Source organism: Anticarsia gemmatalis, chromosome 22, assembly GCF_050436995.1.
Source record: "Anticarsia gemmatalis isolate Benzon Research Colony breed Stoneville strain chromosome 22, ilAntGemm2 primary, whole genome shotgun sequence".
NCBI classification, from domain to species: Eukaryota; Metazoa; Arthropoda; class Insecta; order Lepidoptera; family Erebidae; genus Anticarsia; species Anticarsia gemmatalis.
This window is the reverse complement of record NC_134766.1, coordinates 4787484-4815185: the sequence shown is the minus strand read 5'-3', so window position 1 is coordinate 4815185 and position 27702 is coordinate 4787484. Positions and strand designations below refer to the sequence as shown.

Here is a 27702-nt window from a genome sequence, read left to right as displayed (position 1 = left end):
CAAGGTCACCAGTTGTGTCCGGAAAAATTGATGCTGTGCGAAAATTTATTATGCATTTTCGTTTCCTGATGCGTCAAAAGAATAACGAAATCCTAAACATTATTTCCACTCTTAGATATAAAATATTAGGTAACAACATTTCCCATTAGAAGATTTTTTCTAAATGAACCAATTTTTTTTTACAACAATTAGATAAGGTCCTCGCGCCGATTAGCGCAAATAAATGCTTGAAAAATCTAGCGTTTTGCTTCAAAATATATGTATCAAATTGTGATGGAACACGGATCTAGGATCTATGCGCATGAGCCGAAAAATAAACACCAGTCGACTTTATGGGTGCTTTAAGATGTACCAAATCCAGAAAAAGTTATTCGCGCTCGAAGAATTTCGAAACAAACGGTCCCTTGATTTTTTATAAAAACTTTATCACTGCACAAAGTGCCTTCAGAAAAATTTAGAATGGTTAATTTTTATTGATTTCCAACCAAAAGATTGCCCAAAGTCTTGTTTAAAATATGGAAAAACTACAAAATCCTACAGGTCGAGTTCCATAAAAACAATGTCAGCCTTAACGCATATTGTTAAAGAACCGGCTTATATGCTCGAAAAAATCGAATGAATGAGTTTCTCGCCATACGGTTACAGTTTGACATCAAATGACTTTATTGTAATCAAAAACGACAACAATAAATACCGTAAACATTAAATTTTCATCGGCTCAAGTAACAGGTTATGCTTTTAAACACCCTGTTTTTGAGGGGTCTTCGGGAAAGAAAAAAAAATATTAAAAAAATATTTCGATCGGATCAAAATCTATCTAGATCATGCTTAAGAATACCCGAGAACTCGATAAAGTAGTTTTCACTCACATATTTACCGTTTTTCATAGTTAGGCTCAAAATATAAGTAGTGGCCCACGTACTAGCTTTTACCCGCGACTTCGTCCGAAACCTAAATTTTCCCATGGGACTGCGTAATTTTCCCGGAGTAAAAAGTAGCCTATGTTATCTTAAAAGTGGCCTTTCCTTGGTATCAGAATAACTCCATGCCAAATTTCATGCAAATTGGTTTAGTAGTTTAAGCGTGATTGAGCAACAGACAGACAGACAGACAGAGTTACTTTCGCATTTATAATATTAGTATGGATTAAGATTTTGTCATTATTCTATTTCAAGCCCTTGCTGTCTATGGACTACTTAGCTGACCAAATTGTATAAATAACTGTCAAACTAAATTCTTTAGACTGTGTAGAACTACCAAACAACTTGTACACAAGTAGGTGTTTTAAAAAGCAAACTGAATGTAGACTCAGTGCTAAGGACTCTTGTTTGACTGTTCTACCAATCGGATGATGCCGATGTAGCGAAATTCTGCGAAATTCATCAAGTGGTTTTGCGTTATACTCACATAAGTCTAGTTCGACAATTTTCTCATAAGACATCTCTGACTCTCTATTGATTTCTTATTCGACAATGAACTTTTATTAAATTTGAAGAATGGCTCAATTCTAATAAGGAAGGGTAAGTGCATCATTGCCATACTTATTTATACGTTTCTAAGTAAGTAAGATAACAATCGTTAATCCACGTCAAGGGCTTTCGCGCGAACTAACCATACGACAAGAAGAGAAGAAGAATTTGTCTAATTTTAAACAACACAATGACCCATTGTAAATAATATAAGAAGAAAACACCATACTCGTAGATTTTTGTTGTATATAAAACATACAAATCATATCCGCCTTGTATAAACAAATAGCAAGGTAAGATGCGACACTTATATAAAAAACAAGATAAGACAATATTATTATTATCACTACAAAACCTTTAACAATCAACATCTTATTAACGTACATATATAATACACATATCTACTGTATACAAGTGTCGCCGGTCCCCATCATAGTGGGGAGAGATGCTGTGACCCCGCCCACCGGCGAGATCAACCAATCAGAGGCCAGCATCTCTGATTACCTACTTTATGTAGTTAAGAGCAAAGATTGTAACGCGAGGGTACGTTTAGGTATGTAGGGGGATAAAATAGGGGTTTAAATTGTAGGTATTTAGTTTTTAGGTATTTTTGAGTAGTAAAATTAGTTGGGTGAATAAGTAATCGGTATATTTTTTCTTATTTGGGAAAATGTTAGGTTTTCCATAGATAAGAATTAAATTAACAACTAAGTATTTGGTGTCGAAATGAATATGTACTTACCTAATTATTAACATTTAGAAGCCAAGTGTGAATTGGGCTCGCGCACGAGGGTATCCGTAAGGTGATTAATAAAAAATGCCAACAAAATTATGTTGCATGGAAACCCCTGCACATACCTATTTTTGTTTTATTACTATTTATTTTGGAAGTTAATAAACATCCATATATTCTGCGATAATTTCAATCGTCTACCTGATGCGGTTATCAATATTGCGCAAAAAGTAACAAAAATGACTTTGAGTATGAGCCCTCTTAAATATTTTTATACCTTTTGATTTTTTTAGTATTCCGGAGTCATAGCGGCAACAGAAATACATCATCTGTACAAATTAAAACTGCTTTTCCAAATAATCATAAGATACAGCCTAGTGACAGACGGACAAACGGCGAACACTTAGGAAACGGGTCCCGTTTTACACTGTAGCTGCGGAACCCTAAAAAGGAGAATTTAAATAAATAGTAAAATTTTGTACATTTTCAATTATAATGTGCTTTTATTTTTAAATAAATAAATATATCTAAATCTATACATAAAATAAATTATACATACATATAAGTAGTCACACAATAACGTAAAAAAATAAATAAATTGCAAATTATTTAGAAACCATTCCAGATACACAATGCTGCATTTTGAATTCACAATACTGTACGGGTAGCGCCATCTGTATGCTACTAGATTAAACTCACTGAACCTAAATAGATGGCAGCAGCAGACCTTCAAAAGCTACTGCTACTCCCTGCTAGATGACAGCACTTGTAGAAAACTTAATTTTGAAAACAATAGTTTATTATCTATACTGGATATGTAGTAATATTATTTTATGTTAAAATTATGCTTACATTTCTTGTAAACTATAGATTATTCCACAAAAAATCTTTTCTTTAGATGTTTCATAATCGACGTGACATAAAAAAGCGCGAAATTTTGAATTTACTGACTGCAACAAGTTAATTTAAAATAACATTTTTGCTAAGTATACAATTATAGTATTCATTTTGGTATGATTATATAGATATATAGTTAAATATATTGATCATATTCGACAAATTAGTTTTTCTGAAAATATAATTGTAACCAATCCAGAAAACTGTTTACAAAATGGTAAAACTTTGCATTGTTTTCAAATTTTTCAAAGCTAAATTCTTCAAAGTCAAATTCTTCTTCGGTATCAAGTTCAAAGGTTTCTATAGAACTGTAAATATCTTCATAGGTATTCTCAGCGGTTTCTTCAAATTCTTCGCTAGATAGATCGATGATACGGCTTTCGTCACTGTCCTCAAAACTTGAATCTTCGCTTAAATCCAGGTAATCATCAAGGCGACCTTCAAGCGTTACTCTTCCGTCTTGTTTTTCATGCGAATGCAGTTTATTACGACCAAATTTACTTTTAATATTTTTTTCACCGTTATATTTTCCAAAGATACTCCTTTCTTCAGCTTTTACTTCCAATCCATTTTCCATTTGTTTATCCAAATCCTTGTAATCGCTCATTTTTCTATGTCCGCTATTCCAGAATGGATCACGTTCGAATCCACTTTCAATTTCAATTGTATCGTAATCGGGGCCAAAATGATCGTCCAAGTCGAAAAGATATGTAATATCATCGCCTTTTCCATCACCTTGCTTCTTACCAATCTCGAATTTATCATTGTTTTCAACCGTATGCCTACTGCAGGCAATGCCAAAAATTGCAGCAAAGAGCAATATTAACAAATTGATTTTCATTTTGTATTTGGTTTCGATTTTCTTGTTACTCAAGTGCGTGGTAGTAGTTTTTACTGTAGCATAGTATTCTTGCATGGGCTTAAATAGCATAGTCTGTGCAGTGGTATTTGAACTATGTAGTTAGAACCTACGTATTTATTTTTTAGTGTTATGTAAAGCATGTCGTTTTATATTCTACAAAAAAATCCTATTGTTGTATCAACATTCCAATATTCTTATGGGTAATAACAATATTACATAAAAACATTAATTTGTCTGCTCACCGTACCTAGTAAAATCCTAGTTCCCTTTTACTTCCTGTAAAATGCACATTATTTGAGCATTTTGAGCATAGGTACTTAATGCAAAATAATCTTAAAATAATAATTTTGTTATGTAATCTAATTATTTAATTTAAGATTAGCTTTATCCAGATTTTCACGAGACAAAATAGTATTTAAAAAGGATGCGGAATACTGAGTGAAGTTTTCGTGTTTACAAAATTTATCTTATTATTATTTACCATTCTTTCTTTCGAATCAAAATCAATCATGTCGGAATAAAATATTCTTATTTTTCTTCTAAATCAGTTTTAATTTGTATATTAATCGTTAAATCATGTAATTTTATACACCATGACTACGGGAATTTATCATTGGAAGTTAGGAGACGTGGCTCGTGCCAGGATTTGTAAAAAAGTTTATTCAAATGTCCAAGTTGTGAAAGATGAGAAAGGATTGTTTTATGATGATAAAGGTACCATAACTTATTAAATTTCTTATTGTTATTGTTTTCCTATTTGATAAGAGCTACTAAAGCAATATAATATTTATATTGGTCTACTGGGATTCCCCTCCATATTAAAATTGACAGTTGTCACCTTCGTAAATATTTAGTTTCATTGATCACCAGCATCATAGAATTGTAGTAAGACCTCGTTCTTATGTTAATAGATATTTAAATACAGTTAATTATATTTATCAATTATCCTAGTTGTTATAGGTTTCTTAACTTTAAGACGAGTAGATGTTTATGAAAGCAAGTGGCCTTTGAAGCGCAGTAGTTCCGGCTGTCGAGCCCTGCAGTTCTCCAAGCAGAAACTAATCGACCATTCAATGTAGAGAAATTATTTTAAGTTGTTTGGTGGCACATATACCCTAAACTCCTAAGATACCTATTTAATTTTCGTTTGAGCAATATAAGTCACTAACTGATGTAACCCTTTATATCATCAAGAACCTAGTTTCTTTACATAATTACACCACACTGTTTGCAAATAGCTAATCTTCATAATTACTCTTAGTTCTAGGTATATCAGGCAATGAAGATGGTTCAATCACTGTTACAAAAGAGTTGTGCTACTATGTGGAGACATGTAAGACTAAGAACAGGTTCTGGTTGCCGTACACCAGCATGCACCTGGCTGAGAGGTCCAGGCCATTCTATGGACCAGCTAGCAAGGCTCCAAAGGTGTCTCCACCTAAAACTCCTGCTGTACCTAGAAAGGTGAAATATTTATAGTCATTTTTTGTAAATTGTTGTGGTATTCTTAACTGTAATAGAATCTATATTATTCTTTTTTCTATCAACTCATGATCTTGGTATAAGAAAAAAAATATAATGAATATATATATTTCGTTAAATGTCTTTCTCACAACTTGAATTCAATTATTGCTCAGAAAATAATAACAGGCTTTTATGATTTTAGTTTTATTCTAGGATGTTTTTTGCAGAGATTTAGGCATTTTGAATGCCTTTCTGTAAAGTTTACATAGGCATGTACTTTTGTACCTATAGGGCCAATTCATGTTAAAAAAAATATTAAACATGCTAACACAAAAATAATCTTTCTTAATTTCTATCAATTTACCAACAAGTTTTCTTTCAGAGGAAAATCAAAGAAGACCTAATAGTACCACTAAATGTAAAAATATCAAAACTGAAGGAACCAGACTTGAACACAACCTACGACATTCGTCACACTCCACTGAAACAAGGCCGATACGAGAATGCTTTCAAAGAATTCATTCGCAGAGGAAAAGACATGCTGTTTGACCAATACTTTACATACCTACAAGCAGATGTTATAACTAATAGGGATACGTTGGATTATTTGTACAACGTTGATGCGAGTACAGAAGACAAGTTCGAGATGGTGATAAAAAGTGTTGTGTCGGAGAAAGAGATTGAGAATTACTTGCATCAGTGCTGGAGATATAACTTTGTGAGGAAGCAGACTAGTAGCTATAATTATAATGATAGTAAAGATGGATCTGATAGTTCAGTAAGTATTTTTATTAATATACTTGATTCTGTATGCAACTTCATCTACATAAAAAGTTTTCTGAGAGTCAAAAGTATTGTGTACCAAATTTCAGTAAAATTGAGAAACTAATATTCTTCCAAACTATTGTATTTTTATTATAAGCCACATTGACATACTTCAAATGCGTAGATAGATAGTTTTAGACAGCATTTACCATTTGTAATTTTAGTTTTATGTAATTGCTCACTAACTGTTAGGTACCTTAAAGATTTTTTTTTATGTTAGCATAGTTCTTGTAGGCATTTTGTTTTATAAGTACATATATAAGTATTTTAAGTCCAAAAGGAGCATAAGAATCCCAATATGAAATAGCAAGGAGTAGTAACTTTAATGTTTTTATAGATCTATGTTTTATAAATAAGTAAACTATTGCGCCTTATTCATTACTAATGTGTGTTACGTAAAAAGAAATAAAACAAATTCCACATTTTATGACTTACACAAGCCATAGTTCACAAGTTGTAAACATGTTTACTACTTAAAATGATTTATTTATCAATTAACTTGAACACTTGCAACTTAGAATTACATTTCCTGAATTCACATCTAAGATAAGTAAGTAATTGTAGCTTTCTTTTAGAATCTAGAAACAAAAAAGGATAGGTACATACAAGGTTTATTTTTTAAAGGAATTAAACCTGTTTAATTAAGCTAATTCCTGTAAGCTGGTAGTAGATAAGATGAGTATTAAAACCAGGGAACAACATTGGACTATGTTCTGTTTATTTACTATTTGGCTGAACATAATATAATGGCAACATGATTTTATATAGCAGACCACCCATTTCAGAAAAAAAATAAAAATATATAGGTACAAAAATGATTTATTTAATAATAATTAAAGATTGTCTACCTGCCTGTCACAATGATCAATGTATGTAGGTAACTTGTTGTCTAATAAATAATGTGTTGTTTAACCTTTTAACATTTTTCGCCAGACCCGCGGCTTATATGCACAATACTAAAATAACGACATATTTTTATTGTGCATACAAGCCGCGATAATTTAAAACTTATAAATTATTCATTATTGTATGCATTGTATTCCAGAACTCGTTATCTCCCGTGAAGGCAGCGGTGACGATCCACGCGCCGTGGTGCCTGGTCTGCGGCAAGGGAGACAAGCTGCGGGAGTGTCCCAACTGCCCCTCCTCCTTCCACATGCCTTGCAGGAGGGAGTGGCTTGTGTCTATATTACGTGAGTATTATACATAGTAAGTCTTTTTAGAGCTCTATAAAATAGAATAGAAGGTGGTAACTACGCCTTATGGTGTGTCGCCGTACGCAGTGGTTGACACAGCTCTTCTTCAACTTAAACAGTTTTGGGTTCAAATCTAAACACACATTAGCTATCGCAATGGCAGTGGTGTTATGACTATACCATTACGCCAATTTTGTCCAACTCAGTACATTATTTATTTAAACCAGACTTGTTAATAAATTTTTGAAATTAAATAAATTAAAACAGAACTTGAATTTTCGATTAATTAGTAAAATAAATTTTACACATAAGTACCACTGCTGGGCAAGAGTACTCCCTAAATGAGGGAGGGGTTAGGTGTTGCGTCCACCACACTAGCTAAGTGTGTGTTGGGTTAAAAAAGTAATTTAAAAAATAATTACTGGCCTAATTATCTACATCCTTATTTTTATCTTTAATAATTTTAAAGGAATTTTTAATACTGTTTCCAGATCGTAAGAATCCTCCCAAGAAGCCGTCGAAACCTGTCACCTTAGTAGAGAAGATATTATCAAGCACTCGCACCATCTGTTCCGTGAGAAAAGAGAAGGAAAACACAGAGCTATGTCCTAGCTGTATGTGGGGACCTAAAGTTGGGTGAGTAGCAATACACAATACACAATGTTACTTTAATTGACTCACCCCTGGTTTCTGAGGTACATTTAGTGGTACTTTATCTATTCAATAGTGTCAAAACTCATAAAAAACGGTATTGAATAGATAAACTACCGTTAAATGTGCTCAGAAACCGGGGGTTTAACATTTTATTACTGGCTTAATCTCGTTTAGATTCAATCTTAGTAGAAAAGTTTGATTTATTTAAATAGTGTAAAATAAATGATACTTAATGTTACTAACAGAAGGTATTATAAAGTTATATTTGGTTTCTCTTAATACCTCTAGATGGCGTTGATATAATGTGTGAATAAAGTAGTATTTTATATGTAGTTAAAGATATTAGAAGACTTGTGGTATACAATTTAACATTCAGGTACGACGACGTGGTATGGCACAAGCTGGGTCAGTGTCCGTGGTGGCCGGCGCGAGTGCTGACACCGGGCTCCACTCCCTCGTGTCTGCTGGCCAGGAACCACTCGCCACATCACTGGCCCCTCAGATATTATGGTCAGTAATACACTTTATTTATGATGCTTGGATTTTATGAGACACCACTGTAAGAGGCCGTGGGTTCTATTCCCGCACTGAACAAAAATGTATGTATCAATCAAAATTATAAGCTTTGCAGAAGTTACCTCGATAAAAGTTTAATAATATTATTAGTGCACCAGCTTCTCACAGATGAAAGTTTTCTCAAACGGTATTGAGGGGATGAAAAGCAATTTTGAAGTTACTCGCAAGTACCATCTGTGTCGCGGGGACTTTTACAAACATACAAGCAACGGACATAAAGAACAACCAGACCCGAAATAATTATTTGTCGATCGCACAATTGTCCTATGTGGGAATCGAATCCACGACCGATGACCAATACCGACGACGCAATGTTAGCGGCGTAGTGACCTTAACAACTGCGCCACGGAGGCAGTCTATCTTATAAGTACATGTGTTAAATAAATCATGCTTTCTGTTATTTTGAACAAAATTTTCGTATATTTCCAGGGACGCTGAACCACTCATGGGGCGAGTCATCCCGCATGTGTTTGTTCCTACCGTCGCATGCTAACAACATGCCGCGCGACGAGCAAGTGGCGCAGGCCGTGCTTGACGCATGCGACGACTATATATCTGTCTATCTTACTTAATAATCACTATACAATTATACATCTCTCATTTACTCACTTTTAAATCTCAAAATAAGTACTTTTTCGAGTACTATACATTATTTATTTGATATTTTGATATTTTTGAGACTTAAAAGGTTCTTAGATTAGGGCTATAAAAGGCGCAGTTTTTTATATGGTTAATATTTTACTGCAATAATAATAATACTAATCGCCAATATTGTTTTGTCAACTAAGACAGAAAATGTGCGAACTATTTTTATTCATTTCTTTAGAGACATTTTGTTGTTAAAAGCAATTTGTCGATATGGTAAGCTTGTTATAAGTAGCTACAGTACCTACTAGTATTAAGTGTTTGTTCCGTCTTCAAACTAATGATGACTTTGTGAGATTGAAAAAGTAATTAATAAATTGCGACATTATTCGCAAGTCTTTGTAACCTATCACCGGATGTGATGATGCACAACAGTATCAGTTCCTTCTATTTAAATCTTTTAACGTGATATATATTATCTATTAGACACTGTACATTTGTACATTACTAATTTTATACATACATTATGTATATAAAATGAATGTTTATATTTATTTCCTTAATAGCTGTTGCATTGAATACTTCTTATTCTTAAAGTTATGCCTTGTTTTGGATATACATAGTGTGTTGTAATTTTAGTTTTAAGAATTTGAAGACTGGATAAACGAGATCATTTTTGGTGAGATTTTTTATATTTTATTTTATGAGTTATGTTTGTATATTATAAATATTAATAAAAGTATTTATTGTTATATTGTATTTAATATGTATTCAGGGTTTATACTTTAAGTACATACGTATAAGTATTTTTAATACTATAAACGTTTAAAAATGTAAACGCAAGGGTACACGCAACGCGCGGACACGGAACAACGTAACTACTTTAAGATTTGTCAAGTCTTAACATTTTCTTTAGTCAAATTGCCATAAGTACTAGTAACTTGTGCTACGATAATAAAAATAAGAAATTAAAGAGAGGACTGCGAATTATCGAACGGCGTCTTCATGCACATAGAGTAATTTGGCACGTGCTTTTAAACTGCGATATGATAAACACGCGTCACCTCGTGAGATTGTAAAAGCACGCTACCGATATTATCAATGATAAGTTTTGAGCATACGTAATATTGGATAGTGACGCTTGTATCGGCATAGGTGTGTACGTGTGTACGTGCACATGCGCGCGTATAATCTGCCTCTGAGATAAAGTTTATTCATTTTATGATCATTTCGCTTGATAGATTTCATCCGTACGTTTATTGCGGGGCTTTTTTAAGACAATCAGTAGCTTTAAATTCTATGTATAGATAGATTCGTTTTTAATTACTCGTGTAACTTACAATTGCAAAAGTACAAACAAGTTTTCAGAACATAAGAAGATGAAAGTTACATTGAACGTAAGTATAAAGGTTTTAAAGTATTGGATTTTTTTTAAATTTATAAATATTGAATTGAAGCTCGTAATTGATCTGTAATCTTGTTCAAAATATAGGTATACTAGTGTCTCATGTTTTAATACAGCCTAGCATCTCCATGTCAAAATGTGTGAGCTGTTCATAGTTAAGTAGTTATATAAAAAAGACTGAGTAAGATATAGTCAATAAAATTGTAATTTTACAAAATAAGTTAAGTGTTGCATTATATTTCCACCAATAAACTTTCTATTTTAAGAGCTAAGATAGCGTAAGCAGAGTGCAATAAACAGATTAGATTATAACTAAGCTAAGAAACAGCCTGTATAATTATATTATGACTTAAGTATTTTATTTATAAAGATAATTTTAATATGTACATGACTAAGGTAAAGATAATTATTTGAGATAAACGAAAAAACGTTTAAAAATCGATAAATCATGTTCTGACACAGCTTAAGATCAAAATGGCGGAGTTGATACAAGTTTACTTATGTGATTATCGATGTATGTACAAGATTTGAATGCGCAATTTTTATCAATAAATAGATATTTTTATTTCGTGTTTTATTTCCTGCTTAATCATCGTTTAATAGTTAATTTGATGCAATGTCATGATATTTTATCTGTTGAGAAATTGATTGCACGTTTTGATAGTGCAGGTGTGGTAACGTGTTTAGTTTTACAGAGCTGTATCTATAAGTGCTGGTCAATTAGTGACGGAATTCTTAGCAAGCGATTTGGCGCTAAATTACAGTGCACTAAGTTTGATTCTCGTCTAAGAAAAGGACTGACATTTGTGAAAAATCGTTCTTTTCGGACACTTTAAAAAGTTTACATTTGACTCGCTAGATGGCGCTAGAGTTTCTTTCCTTTATCTCTGTAATAAGATAGAAAAAATAGGCATTGCGGTAACTGTTTGCCGCTTTCATCCTTTTATGAAATCACGCTTGTTATGAGTGAAGATATTAATTGATTAGCATGAAAAATACTACTACACTTGCCTATTTTATTTTTAGATAACTGCCTGTGTGATTCACTCAATATTGTATGCGACAGAAGTATTGAGTTCGAATCTCGGGTCAGGTCTAAACTATTTTGTTCTTTTTTTCTGTAAATGTAAATTCTCAGTGATTACCTACCCTAGTTATGGAGTTCTGGTTATAGACCTCTGTGCCTCCGATGGCACATGAAACCATCTCGCTCTGATTATCGTCTATGAAATCATCAATATTGGTAAGTACCTGTTACGTATCTTATAATGGAAGCGAAGCGAAGTATTACCAAGCGACTTATCTGTAGTTGGTGATATTTCAATAGATTTGGAATCCCACTGCCGGGAATCGAACCCGATACTTCGCAGTGGACTACACAACTATGAGCACTTAAGCAGGGTTTTGTTTTATTTTCTTGTCAAGGGAATTGCAACAGCTACCCTTGTTGGGAGATTAAGTTACTGGCTTAGACGTAGGTTTAGAATAAGAGGTAACGTCGCTACTGCAATAAATTTCTGTAACTTTATAATTATTAATGTAGGTCTACGTCCGTAGGTGAGTTTTAGGAAATAAGGGTGATTATAAAACAAAGAAACAAATACATTATTTACATTTTATTCATTTTACAAAATAATACTTTAATAACACATTAGAAGCGACACCTATATTGTTTTACTTCTTTGTACTTATAAAATAATTTATATTCAACACAAGACAACATCTATTCGTACTAGCGTTGACACATTTATAAACATAGCGCGAAGCTTATACTCGGCTTGGAAAAGTAAAAAAATACATAATAATTTTTATATACAATATGCCTTACTAATAAACGTAAAATCACGGATAAGTTAATCTATGTTTTGTCCCTTTCGATCATCTTTGAAACAGTTGGAGAGTGAAAAAGACAAAACACTCATCTATCCGAGATTATAATACGTGTCATTTAGATGTATATGTCTGAATTTAGCAACAATCCGCTGCAAAGAAGGCGAAACATAAATACAAAGGACGTTGGATGAACAGTGCGGATGCGAAAACATTTTAAATCTTTTGCCTTCCGCGAAACACATACCTAATTTGAAATATTTTTTCCTGTAGTTTATGTTTCACATTCAACGCCTCGGCTTGTAGCTAAATTCAGAGCGACAAAGTTAAATGACAGTACTAAAAATTACGTTTATTTGTAAAGCATTAATACACAATACATATTATCCGCCGAGTAGTTTACATATGCACAACAACAGCCGTATCAAATGTTCTAACATACTAAATTCGTTATAACTAACTTACAAGCACTTTTAATTTTAAGTTTTAACATACGTGAATTAAGTATGTGTAACAATTTATATAAAAATATTAATTTTCATCTTTATGAACAAACGCTTGAGAACTTTACACGATAACCGTTTTACTAATAAACGTAGTGGTCAGCTGTGATTAGTTATACAGTGTTTTGTCTTATTCACTCATATACAGTTATAAAATCGATCGAAAGTGACAAAATACTAACTAATTCAGAGCTTACACAACGATTATTAGTAAGACAGTATGTATTTTCAGTGCACATGAGCTTGTTTCCATAAATTATTTAGTATCTGTGGTTATATTTTTCTTATTCATCGTATGGTTAGTGGTCAACCTAGTGTCAAAGTAATTCAAGCCACCCGAAGATCTTTTAGGTGACTTACATAACTACTGTTATTTCTGAGATGGACTTTAATGTGTCCTTCAAAGCACTGAGATGCTTAGCTAAAACACCTTTAACCAGAAGGATATAGTGAGTATATAATGGTATACGCTCGCTAAACAAGCTCATAAGTACTGAAAAATGTCTGTGTGTTTGCTCCCAAGCTTCCTCTGTAGGTACATTATAATTGCCAATTTTAATATAACTATATTTATAACAATATATCCCAGAATGGTTATCATTATTTATTCAAAAGATCATCGCTTTTGTTCGACGTTCACAAGCGTTGCCTGTTCTAGTGCCGTGTCGAAGTCTATGTGAAGCTTAACCCGGCTTTACACCATATTTATTTAATAAAAACATTACAAATTATTCTTCCAAGAACAGTTTACAGGATGCAACATGAATGAGTAACTTATCAACTAAAATAAAAACTAAATAGAGTTTTAAACGAATTACGAAACATTATGGTACGTATCAATTTCAATTTAACCGCCAAAAATCAAATATAGAATATCAATAAACCAGAGACTATTACAATTTTGTTTTTAAATATCTGATAAATTAAAAATAAAGCTTTTTAAATGCAATTTTATTTAACATTCACTGTTACGTTGTACTGTGTTATAATAAAAGAGAATCGGCATAGATACATCACAGACAAGTATAAAAATATTTTAAAACATCTTCAACAACGCACCGGGCGTGAAAGCATTTAAAAATATATAATATACAATAATTAATATATATATATATAGTTTCTACAATTTCACCTAATTACGCTAGAAAAAATAATATTTTGTCAATAATAAGGTATTAGATAACAGGCTTTTAATTCTGGCTGGTAAAATAAGAGGCAACACTAATATAGATTTCATAGAAGTGGATTACTTTAGCCTAAGGAAAATGTAAGGATATTTTGTGGCTAAACTTCATAATTGTTTCCAACTTAAGCCGTTGCTTTATCTGATACAAAAACTTATCAAATAATTCAATCAGACCACTCACGGCACGGGATTATAGTAGGATTACGTTTATAAATAATGTTGATTTCAAAATGCAAGTCTACTGTGATAATAAAATACTTAATAACTCAAAATAATTGGCAGAGAACGTAAAACAGTATTTTGTTTGACACAATTGACAGCTATTCGTATTTTTTTTACTGGCATTTTAAACATATCTAGCTATTCAGGCTAAAGTATTTTATTATTAATCCTATAACCATCAACATTATTATTAACCCGTATTCTATACAAACATTTCTATAAAAAGGCAAGTTATTTTCGTTCTCATTGCTCTAGATGTCATACTTTCCCGCGCTCATTGCAAAAAGCGCGCGCAAAATTACAAAATGTCACCTTTTCCCGCTCTGTTGTTAATCAGTCACGTACTTTTTTATCTTTTCATATTTATTGACAAAATATAATTGTGTTTTTAATATCATTTTATCGAATGTAACGGAAAATAGATTATACATACATTTCAAAGTTACTTTTATTAATAAGGACCTTTGTACAAGGCTACGCAAATTACCAATACTCAGAGATTTTTACCCTCTTATTCATAAAAATATATGAAGTTATGAAAGGCTTATAAAGTATTTTGTTTCTTTCACTCCTTGGCGAAATGAAAAAGAGAAAACATATTATAGTAACTTTTTAACTAAAATAGGTTTATAGTGTGTTTATGAATAAGAGGGTTAGTCTTTAAGCAACTACACGAGTCGCGTCACCAACAGGCGACTGGCTTTGAATGGCGGTAGTCACTTGAAGACTTAAGCAATTGAGTATCGAAGACTCACGTAGACTTGTTTACGAAGGCCTAAGTCCACGCTCGGACACAAATGGAAGACCCGATCAGTGATTTTGTCGATATTTTACATTAAACCAAACAAAATATTTAAAGAACATAAGTTTTAAGATTAGATTTTAATCAATGTCAGATTATTAGGATATCTAAATTTGCGATCAAATGTAAATCAATCAAATTTAAATCTGATTGGATCGTTCTAAGATTGTAATGTTAACATCGCTTTGTTTAGATTTAATTAAATCATCTGATATGATAAGAAAACTATTACGCAAATTGGAATTTAATAATTAATTTCCGATTGTGTGATTTTCAAAATTTACCTTTTGTATTGTTGTGTGTACCACGCGTGCATTTGAGCAAGTGTACGTGTGTGTCTGTGTGATGTGGGTGTGTGTGCAGTGTGGGTGTGGGTGTGGGTTTGGGTTTGGGTTTGGGTGTGGGTGTGGGTGTGGGTGTGTGTGTACCTATGTATGGTGTGGGTGTGGGTGTGTCACTGTGTGCGTGTGTGAGTGTATGTGTGTGTATATGTGTGTGTGTGTGTATGCTAGTGTTTTTATGTGTGACAGGATGTGTGTGTATGTGTGTGTGTGTGTGTGTGTGTGTGTGTGTGTGTGCGTGTGTGTGTGTGTGTGTGTGTATGTGTGTGTGTGTGTGTGTGTGTGTGTGTGTGTGTAGGTGCGTGTTTGTAAGAGTGTGTGTGCATATGTGTGTGTTAATGTGTATATGTTTGTCAGTATGTATGTACGTGTGTGTCTGTATGTATATGTTAAACTGCAACTTCCAAACTAAACAAAACTCCAAATAGCAAGTAATAAATTATATTCATAAAACTAAAGGTACATTTGAAAGGTAAAATAATCTATGTCCGTTGTATCCGAGCCGTTTGTAGAACAACACTATCTTAACACTATACTATCAATTGTTATCGACGCATCTCGACCGACTACCGATTACCTACAATAACGTTTTGGTGAAAACATACATATAGACCTTTTCACCACCTCTGGATAACTATAAGATAGCTTATCAGATAGAATTTTGATGTTTGTATTCATGTTCTTGCAGTCAGTTTATTTAATGGGTAGGTTATCTGACCCTTATTCAGGTGTCTTAAAAGTGGTTCTCTGAGGCTAAGGCTGTTTTTCTAAAATATATTATGAGTGCTATGGCGTGCAAATTAAATATCTACCAATAGGATTAGCTGAGTTTACAGATTCTGACAGAATGAAGTCATCCCATTGACCAAAATTTTCCTTGCCACGCTACTTCGCACATTTGTGGTAGAACAAAAGGTATATTAATCTATTTATATTATTAGCATCATTTCAATCGAAAGTTTGACATAGTCATTATATCATAAGTGTTTGTTGCTTACTGCGTTATCTATGATAAGTGACAATCTGGAACGCGTACGTGCTCACTCGTATACGCTAGTTACTATCAATGTGCGTATACGTGCACTCGTGTATACGCTAGTTTAGAAAAGGCTTATAATTTCAATAAAATACTTTATAACCCAATTTTTTATAGTCAGTCCCTATATGCAAGGAATAGTTTTTGGTAAATAATGTGCATTAAAAATCAATAAAAGTATTACTAAGCCCCAGTTTCACAATTTTAAGATAACTGGTCGTTAGTTTATCAAGTGTATTCATTAATGGTCAGTGAATTTTTTGGAGTGAGGAACTTCAGGTTGTAGACATTCGTAGCTCTCGAAGAGAGCACGTAAAGCTCCTGTACCTGACTTTTCACTGGTCGTATCTGTTATTTTGCTGTCACAATGTATCGGATAGGTTATCTAATACTTATTCATAAGCCGTAAGTAAGGCAAATAAGGTTAACCTGACCTGTGGTTCTTAGTATTTCCAAATAAAAAAGAACTTTTAAATACATTTTAGTTCCTCACCTCTTACGTAGAAAGGTCGTTGCTCTCAAACAATTTTGCTGTAATCTCATTGGTCTAGATACTGTGACGTCACAATTCTAACGTAAAGGTGTAAGTAGAAATAACAGCAATTTCATTGCTATATTACATATTTATTTATATCTACATATTTATAATAAGGCTTGCAACATACATATTTGGTTCGGCATTATTACTCGGGAAACAAAACCGACTCGACTCAATTGTTCGGCTTGTGCCGATCGGGTTCATCTACACTTATTAGATTTTGACGTTAGGCCGATTAATGCCGAACCGAATGTGTGTGTAACCTAACACAATATTGACAATTTATAATAAGGCTGCGTACTAAAAATGTTCAAGTTGATATATCATGCTATCCTTTACCATTTACGCTTAATTTACACGGTAGCGAGAGGAACAGGGAAAAAAGCTTGATATTCTTTTATTTTTTTATAACCAGTACTGTCCCCTTCTTGGGCAATGAATATGTAATTATGTTGATGTAGTTAAGAGTTATTTAGGACTGCGCCTACGCTAGGAGACCCGAGCACAAATTTCTTCTAACAACGCGCTCGCTCTTAAGTCAGTTCACACTACACAATTTTAGTTTTTTATTTAATTTAGCAGACGCAGCTCAAGCCCGAAACTACTCGCCGCGCCGTCCCTGTGTAAATTGAGCCTTGAAGAAAGGGATAGCATGTATTTAGCTAGACAGTTGTGATACGTAGCCGTAGAACTAATAGTAATCATGATTAAATTTACTTAGGATCATAGATAAAGTAAAGTAAACAAGCATTGTACTGTCACATCGTTGTTGCGTTCACGAACTTTCGATAAACTCTTCAGTGAAAAATGGACATAAGTTGATATTAAAATTAGTGTACTTACGCCCTTTTCTAAATGTCCAACATGAACTTTTGATAATTTTATCTTTGGTGGTAAAAAGCATAAAATTGACAGTAATAATAGGTTACTTACGCCTTTTTTCAAGTGCTTAAGGCACAGGTAAATAATGTAACTCAGTAATGTAATAGAAAAAGGGCACAAGATACACTAAAGAAAAGTCTACTTAAGTCCTTTTGTTGCAGTACAATACCTTGTTTATTTCACTATATTTATTCCGTGCCAGTTAGACATCAACATTTGCTCACGATTCATTAAAAAATAAATAAGAAATAATAAAAAGGCAATTTCTCTAATCTCATAAGAGTTTACAAACTTCCATGTTGTTTCAGCACATTAAAATGGAGACCAGCACAAATGAAATACGTTTTTTTCACACAATATTTAGATACAGTACAGTAATCATAGTCTTATTAGTTAAGCCAGTGTTGTTCTCGTAATTAAATATATACAAACAAGTGAAATTGTCTATGGGTACACGTTGGACACTTTTTGTTGCTTACCGAGCGATTATTTGTTGAACAGTTAATAAAATATGAGTGTGAAAAGACAGAAATTTTAGCTTGAAAATTAGACATTGTAAGTCAGATTTGCCTACAGACTAGTGAATGCAATCCCGATCTCGCGGGATCCCGATCTCGCGAGATCCCGTGTATTTTTTCGGGATCAATCCCGAAGCATAATATGACGAGATCCCGTTCGGGATTGTCGGAGAGGGCATTTTCAGCAGCTGGCTACATTGCAATAGACTTAAGATGCTGATTAGAAGCTCGTACTATTGATACACTTGGTATTTTAAGAGGCTACTTTCAAAATGCCATGTGATTACTTTTTATTTTGATCTCCTGGAGCTACACCTACTTTTTTGATTATGTTCATGATTACACCTGTTAATTATGTTACGTTGTTAGTAATATTGAAAAATAAAGGCTTTTATTTTCTTTCAAATAATAATGTATTGCATTCACCACACTATCACACACATATTACATTAAACAAGCCGTTCGAATTGTATTATTTTTACTAACTAGACGGGATCTCGAAAATCTCGGGATCCCGCGGGATTGATATTTCTGATCGCGAGGGATCTCGAGTTGACGATCTCGAGTCGGGATTGCATTCCCTACTACAGACATGACATATAGACTTAACTTTAAGTTATTAAAACAGTGTGTTCTACTGAGGTCGAAACAGCCCTGCTTGATCTAAGTTACGTTAGAGAAAAGCAAATTATAGCAAAGAAATACTCTTTTTCTTCAGTAGTAGTATTGGAATTAAAAAAGTAGTCAGTCTAGTCTTTTCAGATACAGATAATCCTATCTAGACATAAACATTAGAAGAGGTTTATTAAAGAACACAATTTACCCATATCATACTACCCAAACAGAATTGAAACCAAATTAAACAGTAATTAGTCCACAAATTATCGCCGGGTACTCAACACATTATCGCCGGGTGCTCAACAAATAATCGCCAGTGGTTCAACAGAAAGTGTCCCGCCGTGTCCGCTGGCGTCTAACAACAATGTACATATTGTCACTTACACGTTATATTACAAACAGTTCGCGTCTATTCGCCGGGCCCGATGAACAACGCGCTCACTGCGAAGAACAGGAACACTAGACCACCGATTATGGTTACTGTGGAAACAGAAAAATGGGGAGTTAATAATATAATTAGAGACAGATAAGATGAAATATTTGATTGAAACTTAATGATTACTTTTTGTAGGTACATTTTGAGTATCACGAGTAGCAAGGGCTGTATTTTAAAAATTACATACAAAATATCACGACTGTAATACTCAAAGGTATATGTAGGCTAGAGTGTACCCGTGTTTCGCAATTTACAGTTTTTGTTCCATGGCATCTAAAGAGACAGTCCATAGAAAAGAAATCCTAAAAATGCAGAAGGTATTGCGGTGTTCGAGAAATGGTTACTAGCTACTGATGATGCCGCTACGAAGGCAATTTTCTGAAAGACATAAATGACTTAGGCTAGGTACTCAGCTACCCAGGATTCCAGAACTGAGTAATGCACGAGAACGTTAAAAAATGTTTTTTCTTCAGATCACGTACGGATCCAACCGTGTCGTTGTCAAACGATATTCTAGCACCCCACTTATATCTATGTTTCGGGGACTAACAGAAGCAGTTTATATGGTCTCCCAAATAGCTGACGAACCAGCCAAAGAAAGTACTATTTTTCTTACTTTCTCTCAAAGAATCTCTTACGTAGGAAACTCAATAATTAAAAATTACTAGGTACATCATAATAAAAAATGCTTCTTACCAGTCCTAACAGAAATCTTAGAGGCGACCATCCTGCCTCCTATCACAGCCAAGCCAGTACACAGCGCGTGTCCCAGCGAGCCACCGATCACCACTCCGAAGGCGTTCTCCCTCGTGGCCAGCACGACCGTCGCCAGCTGAGACCGGTCCCCCCACTCGGCAAGGAACGTGAGAGAAGCAGCCTGTAGCAGCACTTTGACGACGGCGTTACGTTTCCGCCGCTTCGTTTCAGCTTGACCCTGTTCTAACATGTCCAGGGTCTCTTCTTTCTCTTCCTGTAATGTTTTGGAGTTGTTTAGTGAGGTGAATGGGTGGTTTTTTGTGGATTGTATGCGTAATTACAACTTTAATTAAGTCATATTACTTCGTTAAAAGGGTAAATAAGGTAATCAAAGGGAAGGTTTTCAGTTAATCTGGTATAAGATCAAAACCTTTCTTACATGAGGAGATAGAAATTACATTAGGCTCGAATTTTATAGCAATTCAAGCCATGTATAGAAAGATGGAATTGTTATTTTACTTTGCGTTTAGTTTTCCATCTTTTGATAACTTTAACTTTAAATTTGACGTGTTAACAGTATTTTTCTCTTTAACCGATAAATCGTCAAAAATACTCTTCAAATATATCAAAATGACGTAAAATATTGCCTCTAAAACAGACAGTAATATCTTTGACAAACTTGGGGACAGGAGGTGTGTTTCTATTTACATTTTAAACACAATTTTTGTCGCATTACAGTAAATTATCAGAGTAAATATTTAGTGAAGCGTCATTTTCACAACACAACATGCTGTCACACTCTTTGTGGTGCAAATAGAAGGAGATAGCACGATATTAAACGTTAGATTCTGAAACAAGACGTATGAACTAGAGACGTATTTCTTATTGTATAACTACAGTACATAAAATGGTATATGAGAACTATATTGTAAATACAGTGAGATAAAGTACATGCTTACTGCTAAGCGAGACAATAGGCGTGAACGTAGATGTCATGATTTATGAATAAGGCTTTTACATAGCACAGATAACTCGTAAACGGATCAACACTGTATCACTAACCCCCGGTTTCTGAAGTACATTTAGCGGTAGTTTATCTATTCAATAGCGTTTAAGCTCATATAAAAATGACAGTTGGAATAGATGAACTACCGCTAAATGTACTCAGAACCCGGGGGTAAATGCCTTTCTTTGTATGAAGTTGCCAACAGTAATTGATTCCAATCAATCATCGCAAAAGCATCTTTTCGTCATTCCAACCGCTTGTTGACGGCAAGGCGTCAACTAATGGTTGACTAGCTACAAATATAGCGTTTGCTTTTAGCAGTCGGGTGGACATGCCAATCTATTCCAAGCTTAGCTTTTCTAAGCTTGACTCACACGAGTACCTCAGATGAGTACTACAGTGTTTTATTTTACTCATTTACAGTTTCAAAATTGACAGAACACTGTATAACTAATCAGAACTTACACGACATTTATTTGTAAGACAGTTTACGGCAAGGCAAAAGGCGATACGATGTCGATCCTTTTCTGAGTACCCATGTGCTATGATCGTATTAAAAACAAATGCAAATCACTCCTAGTATGTATTTTAATATGTTTTATATAACACGGTTATTGAAAGCCATGATTGTGTTATTTCTCTTTTCACTTTACGTACAGTTTCTTCGTCTACCCTCTCTACTCTACTAGCTGTGCTAGTGCTAGGTTCTCCAACGGTTTGTAGTTCCGCGTGATATTCCTATAAAACATCGGTTATTTTGTAGAAAACTGCTTTGAAGCACTTGTAGACAATTTATTCTGCCCCTCAAATATATGAAGAAGAAACGCCTAATCTGAATTTTCTATTTGTATCCCACGAAACAGAGAATACGGCCATAGCAGCCGAGCTATTTTAAAAATGTCTTCTTAATCAATTTAAATCAAAAGTCAAAAAATTTTAATGAATTGCAGTGGAGTTTTTTACTTTCCGTGACGACAGTATTTTTGGCAATTGGCAAATGGCAATATATTTGGTAAAGTAGGTAAATAAAAAAGCTTATTGTGTGACAAGGGTGATAAAAATTCAGCCTTATGCATAGGTGATAAGATACTTCGAATGCATAATAAAAATACGCAATATAGTATAGAACCAAAATGCATGATTAAAACATACTGCAGGCTTCAAATACATAACTTTATTAGTACGATATGACGTCACAGTTTCAAGTGCACGCCTGATAATGTAATCTAACACTTGCGTCAACAACTTCTGAACGAAACACTTCTCGTTGATTTAAGGATAGAATAGAATTTCAGAACGAATCTATTTGAAGCCCACGACGAATCAGTCCAGAAAAATAAAACATTCTTTTTAAAATACCAGTTTGAATTTTGGAATTCTGTTTTTTAAATAGTATATGTCATTTCGTAACAACTTTTCTGGCCATTAAAATAAAAAATGTATATGAGTAGTATAGGCATACTGCCGGTATTACACAATCAATAATATATTTTGATGGTGTAACGCCTGCCTAAGCGACATTCTAATCAAATGCTGAATTCCTTTTGCATAATTTCTCTTCTAACAAAGCCGTCAATAAGCTCTTTGGAATACATGATAGATATAATATGGTTTGTGCGGAACCGAACGTAAAAAAGCTAGGCTAAAAGAAAAAAATAACTATGGTGTCATTCGTACTGCCAGGCATAATGACGTTAGATCACCCTCTGCGGTTGTGATTGCTTCGACGAGCCCGGTTGGGGCTCTTCTGGCGTCTCTGAGATGCTTGCTATGCTTCGAACCGGGGACTCAAGAGGCTTAGGCCCCGGACTTGCGGAGCCCGCAGTCACGACCGACGTCGCGTCTGGGGACCGCGACCTCTCTTTTACTGATTCCTGTGCAGTATCATATCGTTGGATACCAAACTATTTGCTTTAACTTTCCATCGACAACTGTCAATTTTTGACGTTTCGTTCCATTCAAATGTGGAACATCACTGGCAGTTTATTCCGTTCGTTTTTAAAAATCCCCTTCCCCTTTCAATGAAAACAAATGGCCGATTACGGCCTGTTGTAACCAGGTTAAAAATAAACATTAAATAAAGGAATTCAACATTTGCATCTAGGTATTTAGGTTGTAAAGTCATCTACAAATAGTGAAGATCTCATCAAAACTAACTTATCTAAAGATGTCCTGTTGGTATAAGATTTTGGAGATAAATTGGACTAAACTGTTGTCTATTTGAATAGCGGTTAGTGTGTTACTGATAACACTTTATTGTTCAACCTAGTTGACTGTCGTTATTATAATATTTTTTGTTGAAACAAAGAATTGAGAAGATTACTAGTTGTATGTCAAAATGATAAAATTTTGGTACCCAAGCAAACAAACTTCTTTCCTGTATATGAGAGGAGTACCCGTTCACTTATCTAATAACACCGCTGTGTTGTTATCGGAACCAAATGGACAGGTCGATGAACTTAACCAACAAATATTTAGAATAATATTTGTGATTTTCCTTATTACTGTCTCGAAATTCTTACATAAAGACCAGTTTCACGACTTATGAACAACTGCCGCATAAACTATCTGCCAAATAAAATGCAAGCATACATTGTCTGACATTTTATATTGTATACCCATCTGACAGATTTGACAGCATATAATTAAACAACTGTCAAAACTCCTTCAGATAACCTAACCGATACTTATCCAGAAGTTATGAAACTGGTTGTTATTCTAACAATTAGTATACAAAGTATTGTCCACGTGATTCCGACCTATCACCGTGTACTGTAAAAGATCATGTGTATAGATAATAAGTGATTATAAGATTAGATAATATTTGCACTGTCATGGACCGGTGGTACACCGATGTACATGTTATGACGTCACAGTAATGAATGCACAGATAACTTAACACAGAAATTACATTGACGTCGGGACGCTTTTCTCGAAATAAATCTGGTATTATAGGGATCTGTCAAAAGTATTCCCACCATGAATGGCAGCATTAGTTTCTCAATGTTGTCAAGACCCGCTTTCGTTAATCAGAAGTCTCGTTATAATTTCGATGTTCGATAATTATCACGTTAGATACGTGATAATTATCGAACATCGAAATATTATTATACAATTTTTGGTTTCGTACGTGAATTACAGGTTTAAAGGATTCTAATTTCATTTTAACGAAGCTTGGAAATGAATGAAATTGTATTAAGAATCAACCGAAGTTTCGTTTCGTTGAATTATAGTAGTCGCCCTGGGCTTTAGCTGATACAGTTACCAGCTAATAATAATAACTCATCGTCTCTAGCTTCAATTTCAATGAGTTTTATTTTACTTTGATTTCCCGTAAAACAATCCTTTCCATTTCCCGCCCGTTAAGAGTACCATGCACTGACTAACCATTGAAATCGTACTAATTGTGGTTTACTTACAAAAACGTCGAATTTAATTATTCCCTAACGCTACCGAGACTTGTAAGAAAATACACACGAAACTGTTTAGCTATAAATTAGTAAGTAACGACAAATATGGTGTTCTCAACTGGTAATAACTGAAAGATTGTAACAACTACAGAGATGATTCATGTGACTTTATTACCATATTTCATGGCAACAACAAATTGTTTCTTGACTCATGGGCATAAAACATTTGAAAATAATAACGTTTTTACATTGTACGTCTGAGTAAATCCTGACTCAAGTCTTGTATTCAAATGTTTTATTATAGATCTTTATCTCTTTGCACAGAAAAATAAAAAGTAATATGTGTCGAACTATAACATATATTTCCGTTGTTCATTTACAACTTATTAACTCGCGGTGAACAGTGCCACATTTTTTTAAATAGTTCCTCTAGTCCAGTGGTTCCCAACCAGTGGTCCGCGAAAGTCAAAATATGGTCCGCGAATGATTCTAAAAATTTAAATTTTCAGGATGATTATTACACTTTATTTTTAATATACTTACATAGTGATCCTTGCTAACTAGGATAATATAAAAGTGGTCCCAGACTAAGAAAAGGTTGGGAACCCCTGCTCTAGTCTGACCACGTAGTAGAGCCCTGGCATAAACGCTTTAACTAGATAACAATTAATTCTACCTAAAGGCTTTTAGCATAATGTTAGTTATCAATAGACATTAAAATCATTTAATTGTTATTTTGATATTTTTGTAAAAAAAACATGTCTAAAAATACCACAATCAGATTAGTTTTGGAGGACGTGATTTCGTACACATTTTAAATAAGGTATTTTAATAGCAATTAAAAATCGATCCATTATTTATTTATCGGTATGTAAGATACGATAGATTTGCGACCCGCTTAAGATAAGCGTGTGAATGAAACAGTGATTTGCAAAATACATTATCTATTTGCGTAACGTGGTGTATCGATTATGAAAATGCTAATTTATATTATTGTACCAGTGTACCTATTATAATGTCCTCCTAGCCGATATTTATATTTCTAACTAGCTGACCCGCGCAACTTCGCTTGCGTCACATAAGAGAGAAAGGGTCAAGTTTTTCCCCGTTTTTGTAACATTTTTTGTTGCTACTCAGCTCTTATTGGTCGCAGCGTGATGATATATAGCCTATAGCCTTCCTCGATAAATGGGCTATCTAACACTGAAAGAATTTTTCAAATCGGACCCGCAATTCCTGAGATTAGCGCGTTCAATCAAACAAACAAACAAACTCTTCAGCTTCATAATATTAGTATAGATGTCTTTGGAACCATCCATTTATGCAGGACTTTGTTTTTAGTGGTTAAGTGTGTTCACAGCACACAAGTACACTCTCTATTCCCTACTGTATCAATGTATGTACCTACAATAATGTCCTCCTAGCCGATATTCGGCTACTACGACCAGTTTCATTGAAACTAGTCAACTGTGCAGGACTTTGTTTATAGTGTCCAAGTGTGTGCACTGTACACAAGTATGCTCTCTTTTCCCTTACTCTAATAGCCCGATGCTAGGCTAATTTATAAAATTTGTTATATCTAGTAGTTCAATATTTTTAAGAAATTGTTCTTAGAATTATTTAACTGAAAGCTGGTAATCAATCGTCAAGTGACATAAAAACGCCAATTTGATTGAATTTAATTCGATACGTACATATTCTAAAGAAAGCTTATGAGTGTGACGCAAACTGTCATCAACTCGCGACATTTTTCATCGAATTACTGACGTCCATCCGGCTATGCCTGCGTCAAATCTGTGCATTCACGTTCCTACAACACGTTCCAAAAACATTTGCCGGTACCATTCAAGAATATTGACGTGCTTTCATTCTAATTAACTGTCAGTTACCGGTAAATCTTATTGAAACGTACTTTGTCAAATATTTACGTACGGACCTACACCAGGTACAGTGCTACCTTAGTTTTGACGGTAAAGGGGAAGGAGATTTGTCGTGAAAGTCTTGAAAACTTAATAAAGACGTGCTTTGTCCTATTCTAAAAGACTTTAATTGTATAGAGACCTAGAGTTTGAGTAAAACTCTTACCTGGTCTTCTCTTCTCTTCAATTCGCTTTGTACTTCTTCTAACTCTTCTTGCCCCTCATTGGGGTCCATTTTCCACCCGTCTCTTAACATTTTGAGACCGAATATCGCGAAAAGCACAGCACTGGCATAGTACGTGTAAACCCTAGGTATCACAGTGGCGATCCAGCCGAAGGCCGCAGAGAGTACTGTCATGAACACAAGCGCGGAGATGGCACCAGCGAACACGATGATGCGGGGGTGCTTCATCGCCATGATGGCTGCGATGAAGAAGGTCTTATCTCCAAGCTCGGAGACCACCACCACGGAAAGAGAAGCTAGGAAGCCCTGCCAGAAACTGCCCTGGATTGCTGCACGCTGGAAAGAGGAAAATAAAATCGTTAATTTCGTATTCACTTGTGAAGGTAAGATGGTTAAAAATAGAACAATTATGTTTATTAATCGCCTGATCTATCTATTGTCGGATATTGTCATCGGCGGAATATTTTGACAGACGGGTTTTCTATTCATTCTATCAAAATATCGAAATTAAAGTATAACTATAATTTATCAGTCAAGCCCGTATATTTAGATGTTTATTTAGAAGTTTCTAAGGTCCATTAAAAAGCTTTCAACGGGACATGATTATGGTCATATACAACTAAATAAATTCGTATCGTACATATGCCTTATACATTAGGCACACGAAAAGAAAAGTTTATTTAAGTAAGTAGACTAATGATGCGACAATTTGTTACCTAGAAAGAACACCTTTCATACTGAAAGAAGTTTGTATCTAAAACTGATACATTAAACTTAACAATTTAGACTTCCAAATAGCCTAGATTGATTTGATATAAGTTCTTTAAGAAATAGGTCTCTATAACTGACATAGGTTCAAAACAAACCTATAAATCTTATCAAAAGGTATCAGAAGCGTGCTTCTCTACA

At 34.1% G+C, this 27702-nt stretch overlaps 2 protein-coding genes across 4 annotated transcripts in view; one reads left to right on the top strand and one right to left on the bottom strand.

Annotated features, from left to right (window-relative positions):
* Positions 1 to 4554: 4554 nt before the first annotated feature.
* On the top strand, positions 4555 to 9250 carry LOC142982929 (uncharacterized). The gene is made up of 7 exons (XM_076129671.1): positions 4555 to 4675; positions 5223 to 5425; positions 5808 to 6203; positions 7296 to 7443; positions 7938 to 8082; positions 8477 to 8610; positions 9106 to 9250. The coding sequence occupies exons 1-7, from the start codon at positions 4555 to 4557 to the stop codon at positions 9246 to 9248; spliced, it is 1290 nt and encodes a 429-aa protein (XP_075985786.1). The 3' UTR covers positions 9249 to 9250.
* Positions 9251 to 12267: 3017 nt separating this feature from the next.
* LOC142982943 (putative divalent cation/proton antiporter TMEM165) overlaps positions 12268 to 27702 on the bottom strand; it is a 58405-nt gene continuing 42970 nt past the window's right edge. For 2 of the 3 annotated variants that reach the window (XM_076129691.1, XM_076129692.1), the window contains 4 exons: positions 26776 to 27129; positions 21938 to 22018; positions 20275 to 20548; positions 12268 to 19622 (listed from right to left, as the gene is read on the bottom strand). In XM_076129691.1, the coding sequence (XP_075985806.1) occupies positions 19552 to 19622; positions 20275 to 20548; positions 21938 to 22018; positions 26776 to 27129 (780 nt within the window). In that variant the 3' untranslated portion in view covers positions 12268 to 19551. The remainder of the gene's footprint in view (positions 19623 to 20274; positions 20549 to 21937; positions 22019 to 26775; positions 27130 to 27702) is intronic. The other variant, XM_076129693.1, reaches the window with a different exon arrangement.